The following is a 13915-nucleotide window of genomic DNA, read 5'->3' as shown; positions in this document are numbered from 1 at the left end:
GGACGATCTCGATCGGGCAATTAAAATAGAGCACTTGGAGGACGCGATCAGTGGCGCCGCGGGCGAGTGCCAAGGCGACCAGCAGTGTGCTCAGCCACCCGCGCGCCTCCTCCCTCGACAGGCTCTCCCACCAGCAGCCATATAAGCCGGCCGCGCCCTTCCATCCCTGCAGGCAGGACCGTTGTCATTCTAACACACGCTAGCTCCAGGCTCGAGCTCCCCGTCGACCGCGTCGACCGTTCCTCCTTCAAGTTCCCCTTTCATTCACCCGCACGCACTGGCAACCTGAAGTGCACGTCGCACCCCCGCACCACCCCGCCGCGCTCTCCTGCCCAACTCAGTGACCGCCCCGTTCCCCGGCTCGCGAGACGAGACCCTACTTTCTAGTCTTCATCCCCAACTAGCAGACAGACGCCATGCCGGACTCCATCGTTCTGGTGAGCACGCTCTCGGTGTCTCGTCGGGGACTGCGATTCTGAGCTGGGGCTGCGCGCACAGAGCCTTCAAATCGACCAGCCTCCCCCGGAGCAGGTGCCCTACCAGCTCTCGAGCTACGTGAGTGCCGCTGCAGGCGTCCCGACCAGCCCTCCCTAACCCCCCGCAGATCTCCATAGAGGCCTGGCAAGCCCGCCTCCGCGCCGTCACCCGCAAAGGCTCGCGCTACATCAACCCGCGCTTTGACATCGCATGGGGCGTCATGACCTTCATGTACGTTCGTTACCCGTTCTCCTACCCTTGCACTCGCTCATACGCATGCCTGCCCTTCAGCGCCACGTTCGCCGTCCCTATCGCCATGTTCTACGTCATGCTGCGCATGCTCCCGCTCAAAGGAACACTCGATACGACCTTCGACCTCCTCCACGCCGAGGCCAATCGCGCCTGGGAGGCGCGCGGCGTCAGCTTCGCTGTCCTCATCGGGGTCATCCTCCTCATGTGGTTCCCGATGTGGCTCTTCAAGGCCTCCGTACGTCCCCGTCCTCCTTCCTCAGCCGTGCTCCTCTGATCTGGGGGTGTGTAGGGTAAGAAACAGGTGAACAGGATGCTTGAGCGGTTCGAGCAAGAGGACCGCGCCGTCCGCCCGGGCGTCGAGCTCCCGATCTACCGGATCTCGCGCCCGCGGTTCATGGGCACCTCCATCGTGCGTGACCTTCTCTCGTCTTGCCTCGCATGTCCTAAGCTCCCGTTCACCCGTAGATATTGAACATAACAGTACCCGGCGCCGCACAGCCCAGCTCCTTCGCCTTCGGAGCGCCTCTCCCACGGGTGAGCTCCCTCCCTCCCCGCTGCTGACCATCCCTCGCTCACACTGACCCACTCAACCACAGTACGTCGTCAACGGGCCTATGGACCCCTCCGCGGCCGCGTACAGCTACGGCCAGCCGAGCTACGGCCAGCCGCCGGTCACCATGCCGGGCACGCCGGTGCCGCTGTACAACCAGTTCGACGAGAAGATCCCCGCGTACTCGGCGCCCGCGCCGGGGCTGTATATGCCCGACGACGAGAAGCACGAGCGCGAGAACCGCGTATGATCGTGCACTCCTCCCGCCAGCGAAAATCGGACTGTTCCCTGTTCCCCGTTCCCTGTTCACGTTCATGTCCTTGTTCTTCCGTATCCGCTCACGAGGACCCTTACCGTGCGCGCGCGATGTATGTAGTCTGGTTGCCCGTCCATGTTCGCTCTGTTCTGTATGTAGCGTCTTCCCCTTCCCCCCACTCGCTTGCCACGTCGTCCGCTGTTCGTCACCCGCCTGGTAGCTCGGCCGTCGGTAGCGGGCGGTCCTCCGAGTCGTTGTGTAGAGCATCATCACTCCGACCTGGGCATGTGCTTCATTTGTGCAATTACAATTCTGGTGTTCGGCCGGCTATCATAGCGTTGTGTGTCGCTGTGAGGTTATAAGGAGGCTTTGGACCTACGTAGGTATACAGCCCCAGCACCTGTGTAAGCAGTGTAGGATCGCAGGACGCCGTTGGTGTGAAGCGCGAAGGGACAGTGTGAGTTCGGAGGCGGATCAACTTCCCGCCTTCGATCACTCACGCTCGATCATTCGCCAAACTTGGAACTTGTACTGAACGTCCATCTCACGGCGCGTTGTCCTAACGGGCTCGGTTGATACAAGCGTGCTCCGCCACTGTGTGTGTGTTTTGGGATGTCAATATAGGTTACGACACAGATGATCTGATCATTCAGCAGCAGATACGTCAGTGGCCTACTCAGCTCCCATAGTAGTAGACATCCGAACGAGCGGGGCAAGCGCCTCCCAGCTGCAATATGACAATCTACAGCCTCTACATCTACGACAGGTACGCATGGGCCCTCGTCAGACCTGCGTACATCCTCTCACCACCGCCCACCGACACCGCAGACACTGCAACTGCGTCTACTACCAAGACTGGCACCGCAGCAAGCGACCGCGCACCGCCGTCGAGGGCGGGCTGCTCCCCGCCGTGTCCGCCGCGGTCTACCCCAAGCTCGAAGACCCCACGCCGGACGCGGCCGGCTCGCGCTACGGCACCCCGCGCAACACGCTCACCTCCGCGACGGGCGTCGTCGTCGCGGTGAACGAGGACGCGCCGCGGACGCCGCTGCCCCCGCCGCGCGCGAACTCGCCCCCGGTCCAGCAGCAGCAGCAGCAGTCACAGCAGCAGTCGCAGTCGAGCGCGACGCTGACGTTTGACGAGGAGGCGAAGCTCGTGTATGGCGTCGTGCTCTCGCTGCGGAACCTGGTCAGGAAGCTCTCCGGGAGGTTCGTCGGTGCCTCGCGGTGCCGGATGCTGGGATGCGTGCTAATGATCGCTTGTGCACAGGGACGAGCAGTTCGTCAATTACACGACGTCGACGTACAAGCTGCACCTCTACGAGACGCTCTCGGGCTACAAGTTCGTCATACTCAGCGACCCCAAGGCAGACTCGCTGCGGTTCGTCCTCCGCCAGATCTACGCGGGGCCCTTCATCGAGTACGTCGTCCGCAATCCGCTCGTGCAGATGGACTCGAGGGAACAGGGCATCGACAACGAATTCTTCCGATTGAGCACGGACAGGATGATACGTGGCTTGACCGTCTTCGAGTGACGACGGCCCGCTGTTGTACCACTACATCTCGTTCACGCATTCGTCGCCATACGTGTCACACTGCGGATTCATCCATCCATGCGATATTGCCGTGTAAGAATAGTAGTATAGATACAAGTTGTGCGGTATCAGCAAATTAGATATGGACTCAAAGCAAAATAACGACGAGCAAACAATGCAGCTATACTGTTCATCTACGCATCATCATCGTCTAGCGCGCTCAGAGGACTTCCCAGGTCGTCTACCTCCGTGGTCTCGTCCTGCTCGACCTTCTTTTCCTCCTGCTCCACGACTCCCGATTCCGACTCTGGTTCAGGTTCCGGTTCCGGTTCCTGCTCCTGCTCCGGCCCCTGCTCCTCGCCCTGCGTCTCTAGCTTCCTCCGGACGACGTTCATGAGTGACGTCTTCATCTCCCGTTCGACCTTCTCTTCGCCCTCCTCCCCTGCGACGGCCTCATCGAGCGCAAGCTTCGTCTGCCCCAGTGCCAACATATCTTCCTCGATCGAGCCCTTCGTGATGAGCTTGACCACGTCTACGTCTCGCTTCTGTCCTATCCGGTAGGCACGATCTTGCGCCTGTCTATCGTTGTGCGGGTTGAAGTCCTGGTCGAACCTGGAAGGCATGATGCCAATGAGCGACCAGGCTTCGACGTTCTAGTCGCCACAGCACACTCACATGATGACAACGCTTGCAGCGGTCAGGTTGATGCCCATACCACCCGCTTTAGTGGAGAGCAGGAAGACCTCGATAGAATCGTCTTCAGTGAACTCGTCGACCAGCGTCTGCCGAACATCGACCGGAGTGGAGCCGGTCAAGACCAAGAACTTGAGGCCCTGAGTCTCCATGACCTTCTCGAGGATGTCGAGGATCTGCGTGAACTGCGAAAGGGATCAGCGATCAGATGCCGTAGCGGGCATCGTGGTCCACACCTGAGAGAAAATCAAGATCCGTCTCTGCTCGGCGCGGTACTGTTCGAGTAGCTTCAGTAGAATCTTGACTTTCCCCGCTTGTAGATAGCAATCGTCGGGCTGAATCCATCTTTGTGTCGACTGAGAGGATATCAGAGGCGGTTGGATGCGAAGAGGAAGACAGCACTCTACCTTATACGTCGCCATGAACGCTTGCAGCTCGGCGTCCGTCATGGCCTCCATGTCTTCCTTGACCAGCTGGAAGAGCGCGCCGCGCTTCTTGAAATCCGGCTCCTTCAGAAGTGCTCTGGTGATGGCGGAGAGCATCGTGTCCGTAAAGCGCCTGCGGAAGAGCATAGGATGCGATGCAGCCTTCCGCAGGTCCATGAGCACGTTCGCACTGTTCTCGAGGTACATCTTGTCCTTCGTTCGAGCAGTTGCGCGGGTTTTCTTCGCCTTGCCACGGCCAGTCGGCTGAGGATCTGCTTCCGCGGCGTCCGGGAGGTCATATATCGTCTTCCGTGACCGTCGAAGCGCTTCGTTGTAAAGAGTTCTCTGTAGCGGCGTCATCTCACACCACTCGATCCTCTCGGTCTTCTTCGGTAGGTCTTGGAGCACCTGATCCTTCCGTCGCCGGAGCACGAAAGGTGTCAGCATCTTCTTTGCCCTTGAAACACGTTCCTGAGCAAGAAGTGTGACCTTGGAGTCACCCTTAGTCTTGAAGACGGCGCGCAGGGAGTCAAGATCCTGAGCGAACTGCTGCGGCAGGATGAAGTTCATGAGAGACTGCAGCGACCACGAGCGTCAGATCAAGTATGACAACCGCACGGAGTACACGCACGACTAATTCCTGAAGGTTGTTCTGGAGCGGAGTACCCGTCAACAACAATCTCCATCTTGACTCATATCGAAGTAGTGTCTGGTATCGCTGCGACTGAAAGTTCTTCAGGACATGACCTTCATCGAACACACATGCCTGAAGTAACACGATCAGTATCAGTCGGTAGCTTCATGTGAGACGACCTACATCCCAGGTGATGCGACGAAAGAACTTGCGATCTTTCTCGTCGCCTTGAGCAAGGGTATAAGTTGTGATCAAGACCTCCCATCCGTCGTCCACTTTGGTTGCCATGGAATCGAGGAGCTCTTGGCGCAATGCCGGACGGTCATCCTTGGCACCGTAATAGGTGTGGAATTTAATATCGGGAGCGAAACGTTGGAACTCGCGACACCAGTTCTCCAATGTTGACGAACTGCATTATCACTACGCATCAGCATCGAAATGTAGAGGCATAACGGGATACGTACGGAACGACGACCAAATGAGGGCCCTTACGACCTTGCTCCTTCAGATGAGCCATGAAAGTGATCACTTGGATCGTCTTTCCCAGACCTAAATCAACGTCAACATCGACGCTCAGGAATTATCGGGAAAGCATCGCTTACCCATCTCGTCTGCCAGGATGCAGCTCAATTTCTTGCGGTATAGAAGGTTCAACCAGTTGACACCGATAAGCTGGTACTCCTTCAGTTGGATATCCTTGGAGATCAACGACGGCTGTGACGTGATGTAGTATGCTGGTTTGCTGTCGGCGACAGTCTGTGAGGTTAGGGCAAGAGCGCCGTCGTCGTCGGTACTGATGGATGGACTTCGTGATGAGGATGCGCCCTTGCGCCCTGCCTTCACAGAACTGCCACCAGTCCAACGCGAGATTTCCGCCTTTAGCTCGGCGCCGATTTGCTCGCAGTCCTGCAGGATGTTGTCTACCCTGCCATAGCCTTCGAAGGTGGCCTGGCAGTCTTCAAACATCCGAGGACTGATGCCCGCTGGCCCTGCCTTCTTCCTGCCTTGACCCAACTTCGCCTTCAAGTCATCCACGGAAGAGAAGGGACGAAGCTCTGTGATCTTGTTCGCCTGTTCGCTCGTACAGCCTGACACAGACATTTGACTTAGCCATGGATAATGTTCGAGACACGTCAACGATGTGCTCACCTGTCAGCTCCTGCAGCCCCTCCACGGAGGTTGCGTTGAAGTACTTGAGGACACGAAGCTCAGCGCTAGACTCATCCTTTGCACGCTTGATGCGACTAGGCTGTCCACTGTCGACAGATTCGGCCTCCGACTCGGAGTCAATGACCTTCCTCTTTAACCGTTTCGCGCGAGGTTGAGCTATTGGGGAACTGCCCGGTGTTCGAGGGGAGCCTTTGGGAGCAGCAGAACTTGAGGTCGGCGGTGTCGCGACGGCGGGCTTGCTTTCCACATGAGGACGCTGATAGATCATGGACTGTTTGCCTTTCTGTCGGACAGCAGCCCGCTGGGCCTTGGTGGCATCATCAATCTCCTTCACCCGCCCATTGGCAACGGTGGTCTTCACAGCGCGACCAGGGGCTGTTGCCGACAGTGGCTTGAAGCTTGGGTCGTTGAGTAGGCTCGTGGCCTTAGCCTCATCACCCGAAGCTTGCTGCCATGCAGCGCGTACAACGTCGGGAGGATGTGACCCGTTGACGATCTTGAAGGTGATAAACTTTGGATCCTTCTCAGGCAGCGGAGGCTCGGACGGTGGCGGCGGGGGTGGGGTAGGCATACGACGAATAATCCGTGACCTCGAGGGACCCGCGACGATGTCCTGAACATCAGGGAGCGATTCGTCGGATGACACGGACGACATGGACACGGAATCGTCAAACCGTTGCGGCTGCGCAGGACGCCGTACGTCGGGGGAGTCTGGCTTGCTTAGGAAGTCAAGCGGGTCTTCGGACTCGCCTCGATTCAACCTCTTGCGAGGACGCTCCCCATCCTCCGAATCCTCTACATCCGATCTCCGTCGTCCATTTTGACCCCATGGACGCGTGAACGACGCGTGAGACGCGTTGCTTCCGGTCACAAACCCACTGGGGGCTGAGAGGGGGTCGGCGCGAGGTGTAAATGAGCGAAAATGAGACCCCGTTTGTGTCAAGCCCGGAATGTCGTCACCGACGTTGTCGGCTTGCCATGGCGTTGAACGAAGCCGATGAGCAGAATCGTAGTGAGTGGGTGATGAGTTTGGCACTAAGACATTGCCTGTGGGGGTGGAGGTGGTCGAGAAGTACCGCGATGATGTCGTCGCGTCGCGCGACTGAGTTGGCGGCCCGTCGAGTGCGGTCTGATTACTCGACAGTGAAGAGCTGTCAGAGCGAGTAGACTGGCCCAGAGAAGCATTCTGTTTCTTCTGAACTTTCTTGAACTTGAGTTGTTCTAGGGCTGCTTTCTGGTATAACGGAAGGTGATGCGATGCATCACAGTGAGGACACGCACGACTACGACGGAAACAACATAGTACAGACCCTGTTGGCAGCCGCAACAGCCCCTGAAGACATCGCTGTGTGTAAATGCGAAGTGATGTGCGAAAAGCTGACGACCTGGCCTCCAGGGAGGGCGACCGGGGGAGGATACGATACGAGCGACAAGAACAAAACTCTAATCAGGTGGCCCGCGTCGGAGAGTCAAACAATTGTGGCTACGAGCTCGCAGTAGTCTGCATTGCGAAGCAAACTAGCGTGCCTGCGGTATGAATGTATCTATACTGTACATGACGACTACGGTCAAGTCGGTCAGCACTGGAACGACACCAACAGGTGAAGGATGTCGGGGCATCTCTCAGCAGGTACGGTCGGCAGGGCACACACGGGAGGCAAGGTCAAAGGGAAACGCTTCTGCATATATTGTGACGCGAACAGTGTATGTACATGACACATTAAGAATGGGAGAAGTGAGAAAGGTGTTTGCAGAGATGCTTCTGACTGTCTACCCCGTATGCGCAGCTTACCATGAACCAGATTACGCAGTCCATCGACGTCGGTTAAGAGCAACCGTGAGCTGGCATGAAGATAAGCGAAAGGCATACATGGCACAGCAGCATACTCACCGAAGACTGGACATTGCAGCTCCCAGCGAGGGCGGTACGCACAAGACCGATCGGCCTCGACAGTACATGGCTCTAGATGAATGAGAGCACCATCGAAGCAAGTGATACTCTCGAACGAGTGTGAATTCGCAGCAACACAGTGTCGTCATGCTGGAGCTGGCGTGTATGAGCCAGCATATTGGCGAAGTAGTTTCAGGCGACGGTTTCTGCCTAACGCGCCGTCACCGAGGATTTGACAGAGGTTACTCACATGTGCGACTGATACGCTGAGTAGGTTCGGCACGCTGAAAGTGCAGTAGAACCCGCGCCGAAAAGTGGAGCCAGGTGCACAACATCAGTCGAGCAAGCTCACTGCGAGAGAACTTCTACAATCAGTAAAACGTATCGGGGCTTGGCGCGCCACGTACCGTCTTACGACCCAACAACCGCTGGCAGAACGTTTTTAACTTGTGATGCGCTAAACGAAGGGCGGTTAACCTCGTGGACATGAGCCTCGTATTCAAGCGAGTAATTCTAGGGGGAGGCTGAATGAGTCGTGCTGCTCCTTCAGTTATGCTGTGGTCCAAGCCGGACCAGGCGCATGTTCTTCGGGTGTAACCGTGACGATATGGAACGAACCGGGTCGACAAACCCAAATCCTTGTACGATTTGCTGCGTACCGCTCATCCTCGATGATACAAGGATCCGCGGATTTTTACCTATAGTCATAACCACGTGTGATTTTGACATCGTCTTCGAGACTATGTTGATCTCACGTCTCGTTAACGAGTCTCCCTGTAACAGGAGTTAGCGTGTCGTGATAAAGAACGGGTTGAAAGACACACATCAGCGACTGGTTCATCAACTGGTCAGTAAAAACAATACATGCGTGAGATGGAAGGCAAAGGCGGGACAATGTACAAAGATGTGTGACACGGGGAGCTGAGCAACCGTCCGCGGCCGACGTGGGAGGGTGGTAAAGGGGCGGATGGTGGTTGTAAGCAAGAGGTAAAGCGCCCGCTACGCAAGCGACCACGGCGCAGTGACTCCGGATCACGTGAACAGCCTCATAGTTCCGCAGCCTTGCCGGCTGTACTCAGCTTCAAGTGGCGGGCAGCCCGGGGAAACGCAGCCCACCTCTCTCAACACCCACCACCACTTCGCTCAGCTATGGTCATGGGCATCGTCGACTTCGTCGTGCTTGCAGGCATTCTGACAGTCTCCCTCGGGGTATCACTGCTTATCACAGTGCCTTTGACGGGTGCACTGGTTCGCTTGCGAGGTAAGTAGTTACGCAATGTCGTGGTTCCGTACGAGGCTCAGCCGTTTCCGCGCAGCAAACTACAACCCGCGCGGATTGCAGCTCGATGCAGAGGGCAACATAGAGCCTCATACAGGCCCTGTGGTGACATCCTTCATCGGTATGCTGAGGCGTGTTAAGCGTATTGAGGTCAGTAGTGGGTTTGCGAACTTGTGGGCATTCCAAGCTAATTCGCTTAACAGGGCTGGGCAGGTCTTTATAAAGGGCTGAGTACGTGTGTTGCAATTTAATGCTTGACAATGTGCTTACACAATTTGCCGTAGTGCCGACGTTGTTGTTCAGCCTCGTGCTGACTATCTTCGCCGTCACTGTTCTGGACGCGAATTCGCCCAGCCGCGCTGGCAGGGTTGATCCACCCACCGCCGGTGTGCTTGGAACGCTGATGTACAGCCTTTTGTCGATGCTGGTGTCTCTGCCATCGGCCATCATAACATACCGGTACGACCGCGTCATTCATGCGTCAGAGGTACCAATATCTCATTGGATCCTGCAGGTCGATCACGACTCCCTACAAGTTGCCGTACTTCCGCCCACTCTATTCCCTCAGAATTCTTCTCACTCCGACGGAACGCAAGCGACCTTGGGTGCTCTACTCCACACCTGGTCTGCTGACGGCAGAAATGCTCCACGTCGCCTACACAGCGCTCCTCCTGTCTGGCCTTCGTTCGCTCCTATTACCACGACCTAGCTCAGAGGACAACACATTCAGCACCTTCAGGTTCGGCTTCTATCTTCTAGCGGAGATCCTGAGCACGGCCATCATTTGCCCGCTGGAGGTCATCATCACAAAACTCGCGATCCAGCGTAATCATGCTGCGCCTGAATACAATTCTGTGGAGCAGGAAGTCGAAGACGACGGTCTTGACGGCGAAGAATACACAGAGTACGCCGGCACCGAGGAAGATGTCATTGGGTCAGTCATCACTATTTCTATTTTAATACATATGACTGAACGCGCGGTATGTGATGTAGCCTACGCCACGAGAAGGACCCGTACCTTGGCTTTGTCGATTGCGCCAAGCGGATCATTGAAGAAGAAGGCTGGACCGCGCTCTACAGAGCGTGGTGGATTACGATGTTGGGTGGAATCGCAGGTGCGCTACCCACAGCAATGGCCTAAGTAAAGCCGCCTGTATTTTGCATCTGTGAGGTCTAGGTTCTCGTTCTGTAGTGTGTACAGTGTTCAATCTCACGGTATCTATTGCATGTACGACCACAAGTTCAAGTCATCGGGAACCGGTAGGCCTTTTGTTCAATGCACGGAGAGAACAAGACGCAGGTGTGATGTTGTCTTTGGGTGAGACAGCGTCTCTCGTCTGCGCCTCTTAAGACAAGGCAATGCATAAGAGCAATCTTCACGCACACAAGAGGCCAGTGTCCACGATATACGAGTCCGATCTTTGATGTCTCTACGACTGAACCAATCAGTAGCATTCGCCGCTGAACAGGATCGAATCGTTGCCGAGGCTGCTGTTACATCGACAATCGGTCTTGATCTCTCTCCTACCTGTGGTCAAGCTCAGTGCGAAGTCGAAAGGCTGAACAAAGGGATCGAAACCTTGTGCCCGTGTTGACTCGTAGAGGGACACAAGTGTATCAGGCGTTCGCTGTACATGGCTGTGCTGAGGCCCTAGGCTTGAGTGGCTCGGAGTCGAGTGTTTGATATGTCGAGGCACAGTGCGTTTTCATACTTTTTCTTGTGTCATCGTTTGACTGACCGCAAGCGCCATAGAGTCGAAGAATGTTTCAGTTCGAGCCCGAAGAGGAGCGCTGCACAAGGGGATATGACGAATTCGCAACAAGGTTCTATCTCGCCGATCGAGTTGCAGGGTGGTCAGTGTCAATGCCATCCCATATGCTGATTCACTAACGCATCTCAGACTCACGTCCCGAGGCACTCGGTACATACAGGGTTTCGAGTTGACATTTCGCGAGAAAGACTCGGACACCATGACGTGATGTCGTGTCTCAGGACCATCGATTTTGCTGCTGTATGTGGGGTCTCGAGAGAACCTTACCAGTGTACCAGTGAGCACAACTATATTACGATGTCTCGAGAACCCTTACATGCTTACAACCAATTTAGGGCAACGCGGATATCGTCTGGTAGCGATTGTTACCATATTTGTCAACGTGCGTCTCAGCCTCTGAGCGCCGCCAAGCTCACCTTCTAGATGACGATATACAGGCGATTTCTGCTGAATAACCACGCTATCAGCATGCGCAAAGCACCCCGATTACGACCAAGGTCCTCCACGCAACCCTCTCGACTCTGGTCGGCCAGGGATCCCACCTATTCATAGAACGACGTCGTATCAGGTCAGGGCCCTCAGTGTTCCTTCAACGACCCCTAGACCCTTGAAGCCCATTATTACACGGCCAGGAATCACGCAGCCTAGCCCTTCGTGCTGCTGGATAGTTCACGGCTAGTCAAACTCAAGGCCAGGGCGACAGCCATCTACTTCAGAGGGTTGACACTAGTCGCTCGACGGCGCGAGCTCCTTCGAGGGTCTGACCTGCGGTACTAGTCAACGGTGCGTAACCGCGCCATCCCCATTGGTCATTTGGCGGCTGATTGATGATCATAGACTTGGGAGGTCGCGCAGGCTTCGAGCCGTATCATCGCGAGTAGATTCACGTCAGCATGAGGAGCCTATGGCCGATTCACACCATGCTTCCTCCTATACCTCCTTCTATCCTACGCGCCAAACGACTTCCTAGCCTTGTGTTTCTGCTCCTAGAACACAAATCCACTCAGGGGGGAACTAGCTCCGTGCCAGGGTCGTGGTTGCAAACGTCATTTTCGAGCAAAGGTCGCACTCCAGGCCTGTGAGTCTTCGTAGTATGTTCCGCCTTCTGGTATGCCCTAAGAATAACTCGTCGCGCGTGTTTACCAGGCCACCGGGCACCTTGCCTGTTCGCCAGGGTGATCTTGGTGAGCGAGACGTCCTGGAGCGCGCTAGCGGCCGCGGCCGCGCCACACATCATTCGGTTGGCAACGTCATATCATACCGCAGTTTCACCAACCAAAGCGACTGTATTCTTCACGGTGCTTTCTGGACCGTACTGGATGCAATTCGGAGTAGTGGTACTTCAGTGGAAACTCCCGTCACGACCAGAAACCGCCTTATCAACAAGAAGGGGTGAACACCGTATTTTCCCTGCACAAACGCAGCTCGGGCGCTCGGTATGTGACAATACCGGCCGTAGCATCCTAGGCGCGTCTTCCCCTAGGGTGGGGACGCGATTTGACGGCGCAGACGGCGCAGAGAGTATGTTAAGACTCTCTTGGCGGTTGGTCGTCCAACTTAGGCACAAACACGGTACCATCGATCGAATACGCGCTCATACAACGTTGTCTACGTTTAAACGTTAGATCGCACTGTAGGTCCCCGAAAGACCTAAACATGCAAACTCGACGCGTGGGGCCATCATCCACACGGTGCAGCATGTTCCGGCCCCAGCTGCGATTCCGATTGCGTGGTGACTGATCGCGCAGACCTAGTGACGACTAATCCGACTTCTCCGGACCGTGGTGACCAGGAGGCGGGCGCACCCGTGCGGTACAGAGTCGCACTGGAGGTGTATAATTAGCTCAAGGACTCCATGGCGTGCTTCTCCCACCACCTCCCCGATCGACTGTGATTGGGTCTTATTCTGGCAGACCAATGTGCTTCGTTTATCTGGTCCAGGTCTCTCCAGGTCGTGCTCCATCCCTATGATCTCTTTCGCGCCCGCGAAGCCCTGTAGATCTCAAAGTTACGAATATTGCCGCTGGTCCATCCTCTATTCGTCACGCACGACTCGGACATGAACGCGGCGGAGATGTAATCCTCGGGTCGACCCGACGACAAGCACTCTGAATACGTTGTGAGTGCCGTAACGCCTGCCATATGTTCTTCTATTTTCTCAAGTCGGCTAGTTGGATGACCAGAAATGATGAGACATATTCGCTGACCGAGAGCTTGCTACGGGTGCTTGTGCTACAGGATCAAGGCAATCAGCAGCATACCTCGCGCTCAACGAGTCAATTTCCGAATTCAGAGTAGTCCCTCGGGAGCAATGGTGACGAAGCCACATGTTACGTTGGAATATGTCAAGCAGCCGACGCGCAGTCTCGCAGCACTCCAACGCCGGCATCGTAACACGTATGGCGAAGACCCGGTTCAATACACAGTGACTCAGACATGTTCAACGAAGACTACGTTCTAGGGAAAGCACTACCTGTTTCCCATTCTTATGGCATCCGTCGGCGCTTGGGTGCTGTCGCTTCACAACCACAAGAAAAGGTTGGACGAAGGAGGCAATAAGCTACCCTAGATACAAAGGCCATACCCTACTTTCTGCGCGCTTCTATCAGAGATATGTACATGTCGAGTTTGTTCGGCCTTGATGTGCCCCATTTGCCCAGAATGGATCAGGACTTGTGCACCACCGGCGAAGTGTGGCCTTCACGGAAACAACCGGCAGTATCTTGCTTCCTACCGGACCGTCGGTGGCATCGGCTCAGGGACCTTAGTGAGTTTGTCAACTGACAGTACATCGAAGTGCGTACCACGCACCGCAAGCTGTACCATACTCAGAGGAGCATGTTGTCGGGCGGCAACCGATATTGTGTTTGATCCTCTTTTCGAGGATATCCAGACGCCCGGGCGAGAGTACTTATCTGTTGTGGATTGTCTCCGGATTGCAGTGAGGCGGTCAAAGTCACTTCATTGACAGCTTTCATTGA

At 55.8% G+C, this 13915-nt stretch overlaps 4 protein-coding genes across 4 annotated transcripts; 3 read left to right on the top strand and 1 right to left on the bottom strand.

Moving 5' to 3' along the window:
- Nucleotides 1–60: 60 nt before the first annotated feature.
- C8Q71DRAFT_847046 (uncharacterized protein) lies at nt 61–1864 on the top strand. The gene is made up of 7 exons (XM_047926654.1): nt 61–437; nt 499–555; nt 605–708; nt 769–964; nt 1019–1138; nt 1195–1263; nt 1326–1864. The coding sequence occupies exons 1-7, from the start codon at nt 417–419 to the stop codon at nt 1527–1529; spliced, it is 771 nt and encodes a 256-aa protein (XP_047781289.1). The 5' UTR covers nt 61–416; the 3' UTR covers nt 1530–1864.
- Nucleotides 1865–2060: 196 nt separating this feature from the next.
- On the top strand, nt 2061–3167 carry C8Q71DRAFT_516996 (snare-like protein). The gene is made up of 4 exons (XM_047919088.1): nt 2061–2135; nt 2192–2301; nt 2364–2744; nt 2806–3167. Exons 2-4 carry the CDS (start codon nt 2270–2272, stop codon nt 3068–3070), a joined length of 678 nt encoding a protein of 225 aa, XP_047781288.1. The 5' UTR covers nt 2061–2135; nt 2192–2269; the 3' UTR covers nt 3071–3167.
- A 70-nt stretch (nt 3168–3237) lies between these two features.
- Nucleotides 3238–7412, bottom strand: C8Q71DRAFT_516962 (SNF2 family N-terminal domain-containing protein). Its single transcript, XM_047919087.1, has 10 exons — nt 7303–7412; nt 5972–7226; nt 5425–5910; nt 5287–5371; nt 5006–5231; nt 4820–4954; nt 4171–4764; nt 4000–4119; nt 3746–3948; nt 3238–3682 (listed from the first exon to the last, which is right to left on the bottom strand). The coding sequence occupies exons 1-10, from the start codon at nt 7333–7335 to the stop codon at nt 3265–3267; spliced, it is 3555 nt and encodes a 1184-aa protein (XP_047781287.1). The 5' UTR covers nt 7336–7412; the 3' UTR covers nt 3238–3264.
- A 1626-nt stretch (nt 7413–9038) lies between these two features.
- C8Q71DRAFT_704428 (mitochondrial carrier) lies at nt 9039–10303 on the top strand (the record flags this gene model as incomplete). Its single annotated transcript, XM_047920387.1, has 6 exons — nt 9039–9144; nt 9200–9312; nt 9366–9393; nt 9447–9621; nt 9677–10096; nt 10156–10303. The coding sequence occupies 6 exons, from the start codon at nt 9039–9041 to the stop codon at nt 10301–10303; spliced, it is 990 nt and encodes a 329-aa protein (XP_047781286.1).
- Between the last annotated feature and the right edge of the window lie 3612 nt (nt 10304–13915).

Source organism: Rhodofomes roseus, assembly GCF_022264815.1.
Source record: "Rhodofomes roseus strain CIRM-BRFM 1785 chromosome Unknown C8Q71scaffold_6, whole genome shotgun sequence".
NCBI classification, from domain to species: domain Eukaryota; kingdom Fungi; phylum Basidiomycota; class Agaricomycetes; order Polyporales; family Fomitopsidaceae; genus Rhodofomes; species Rhodofomes roseus.
This window is presented reverse-complemented; position numbering and strand designations above follow the sequence as displayed.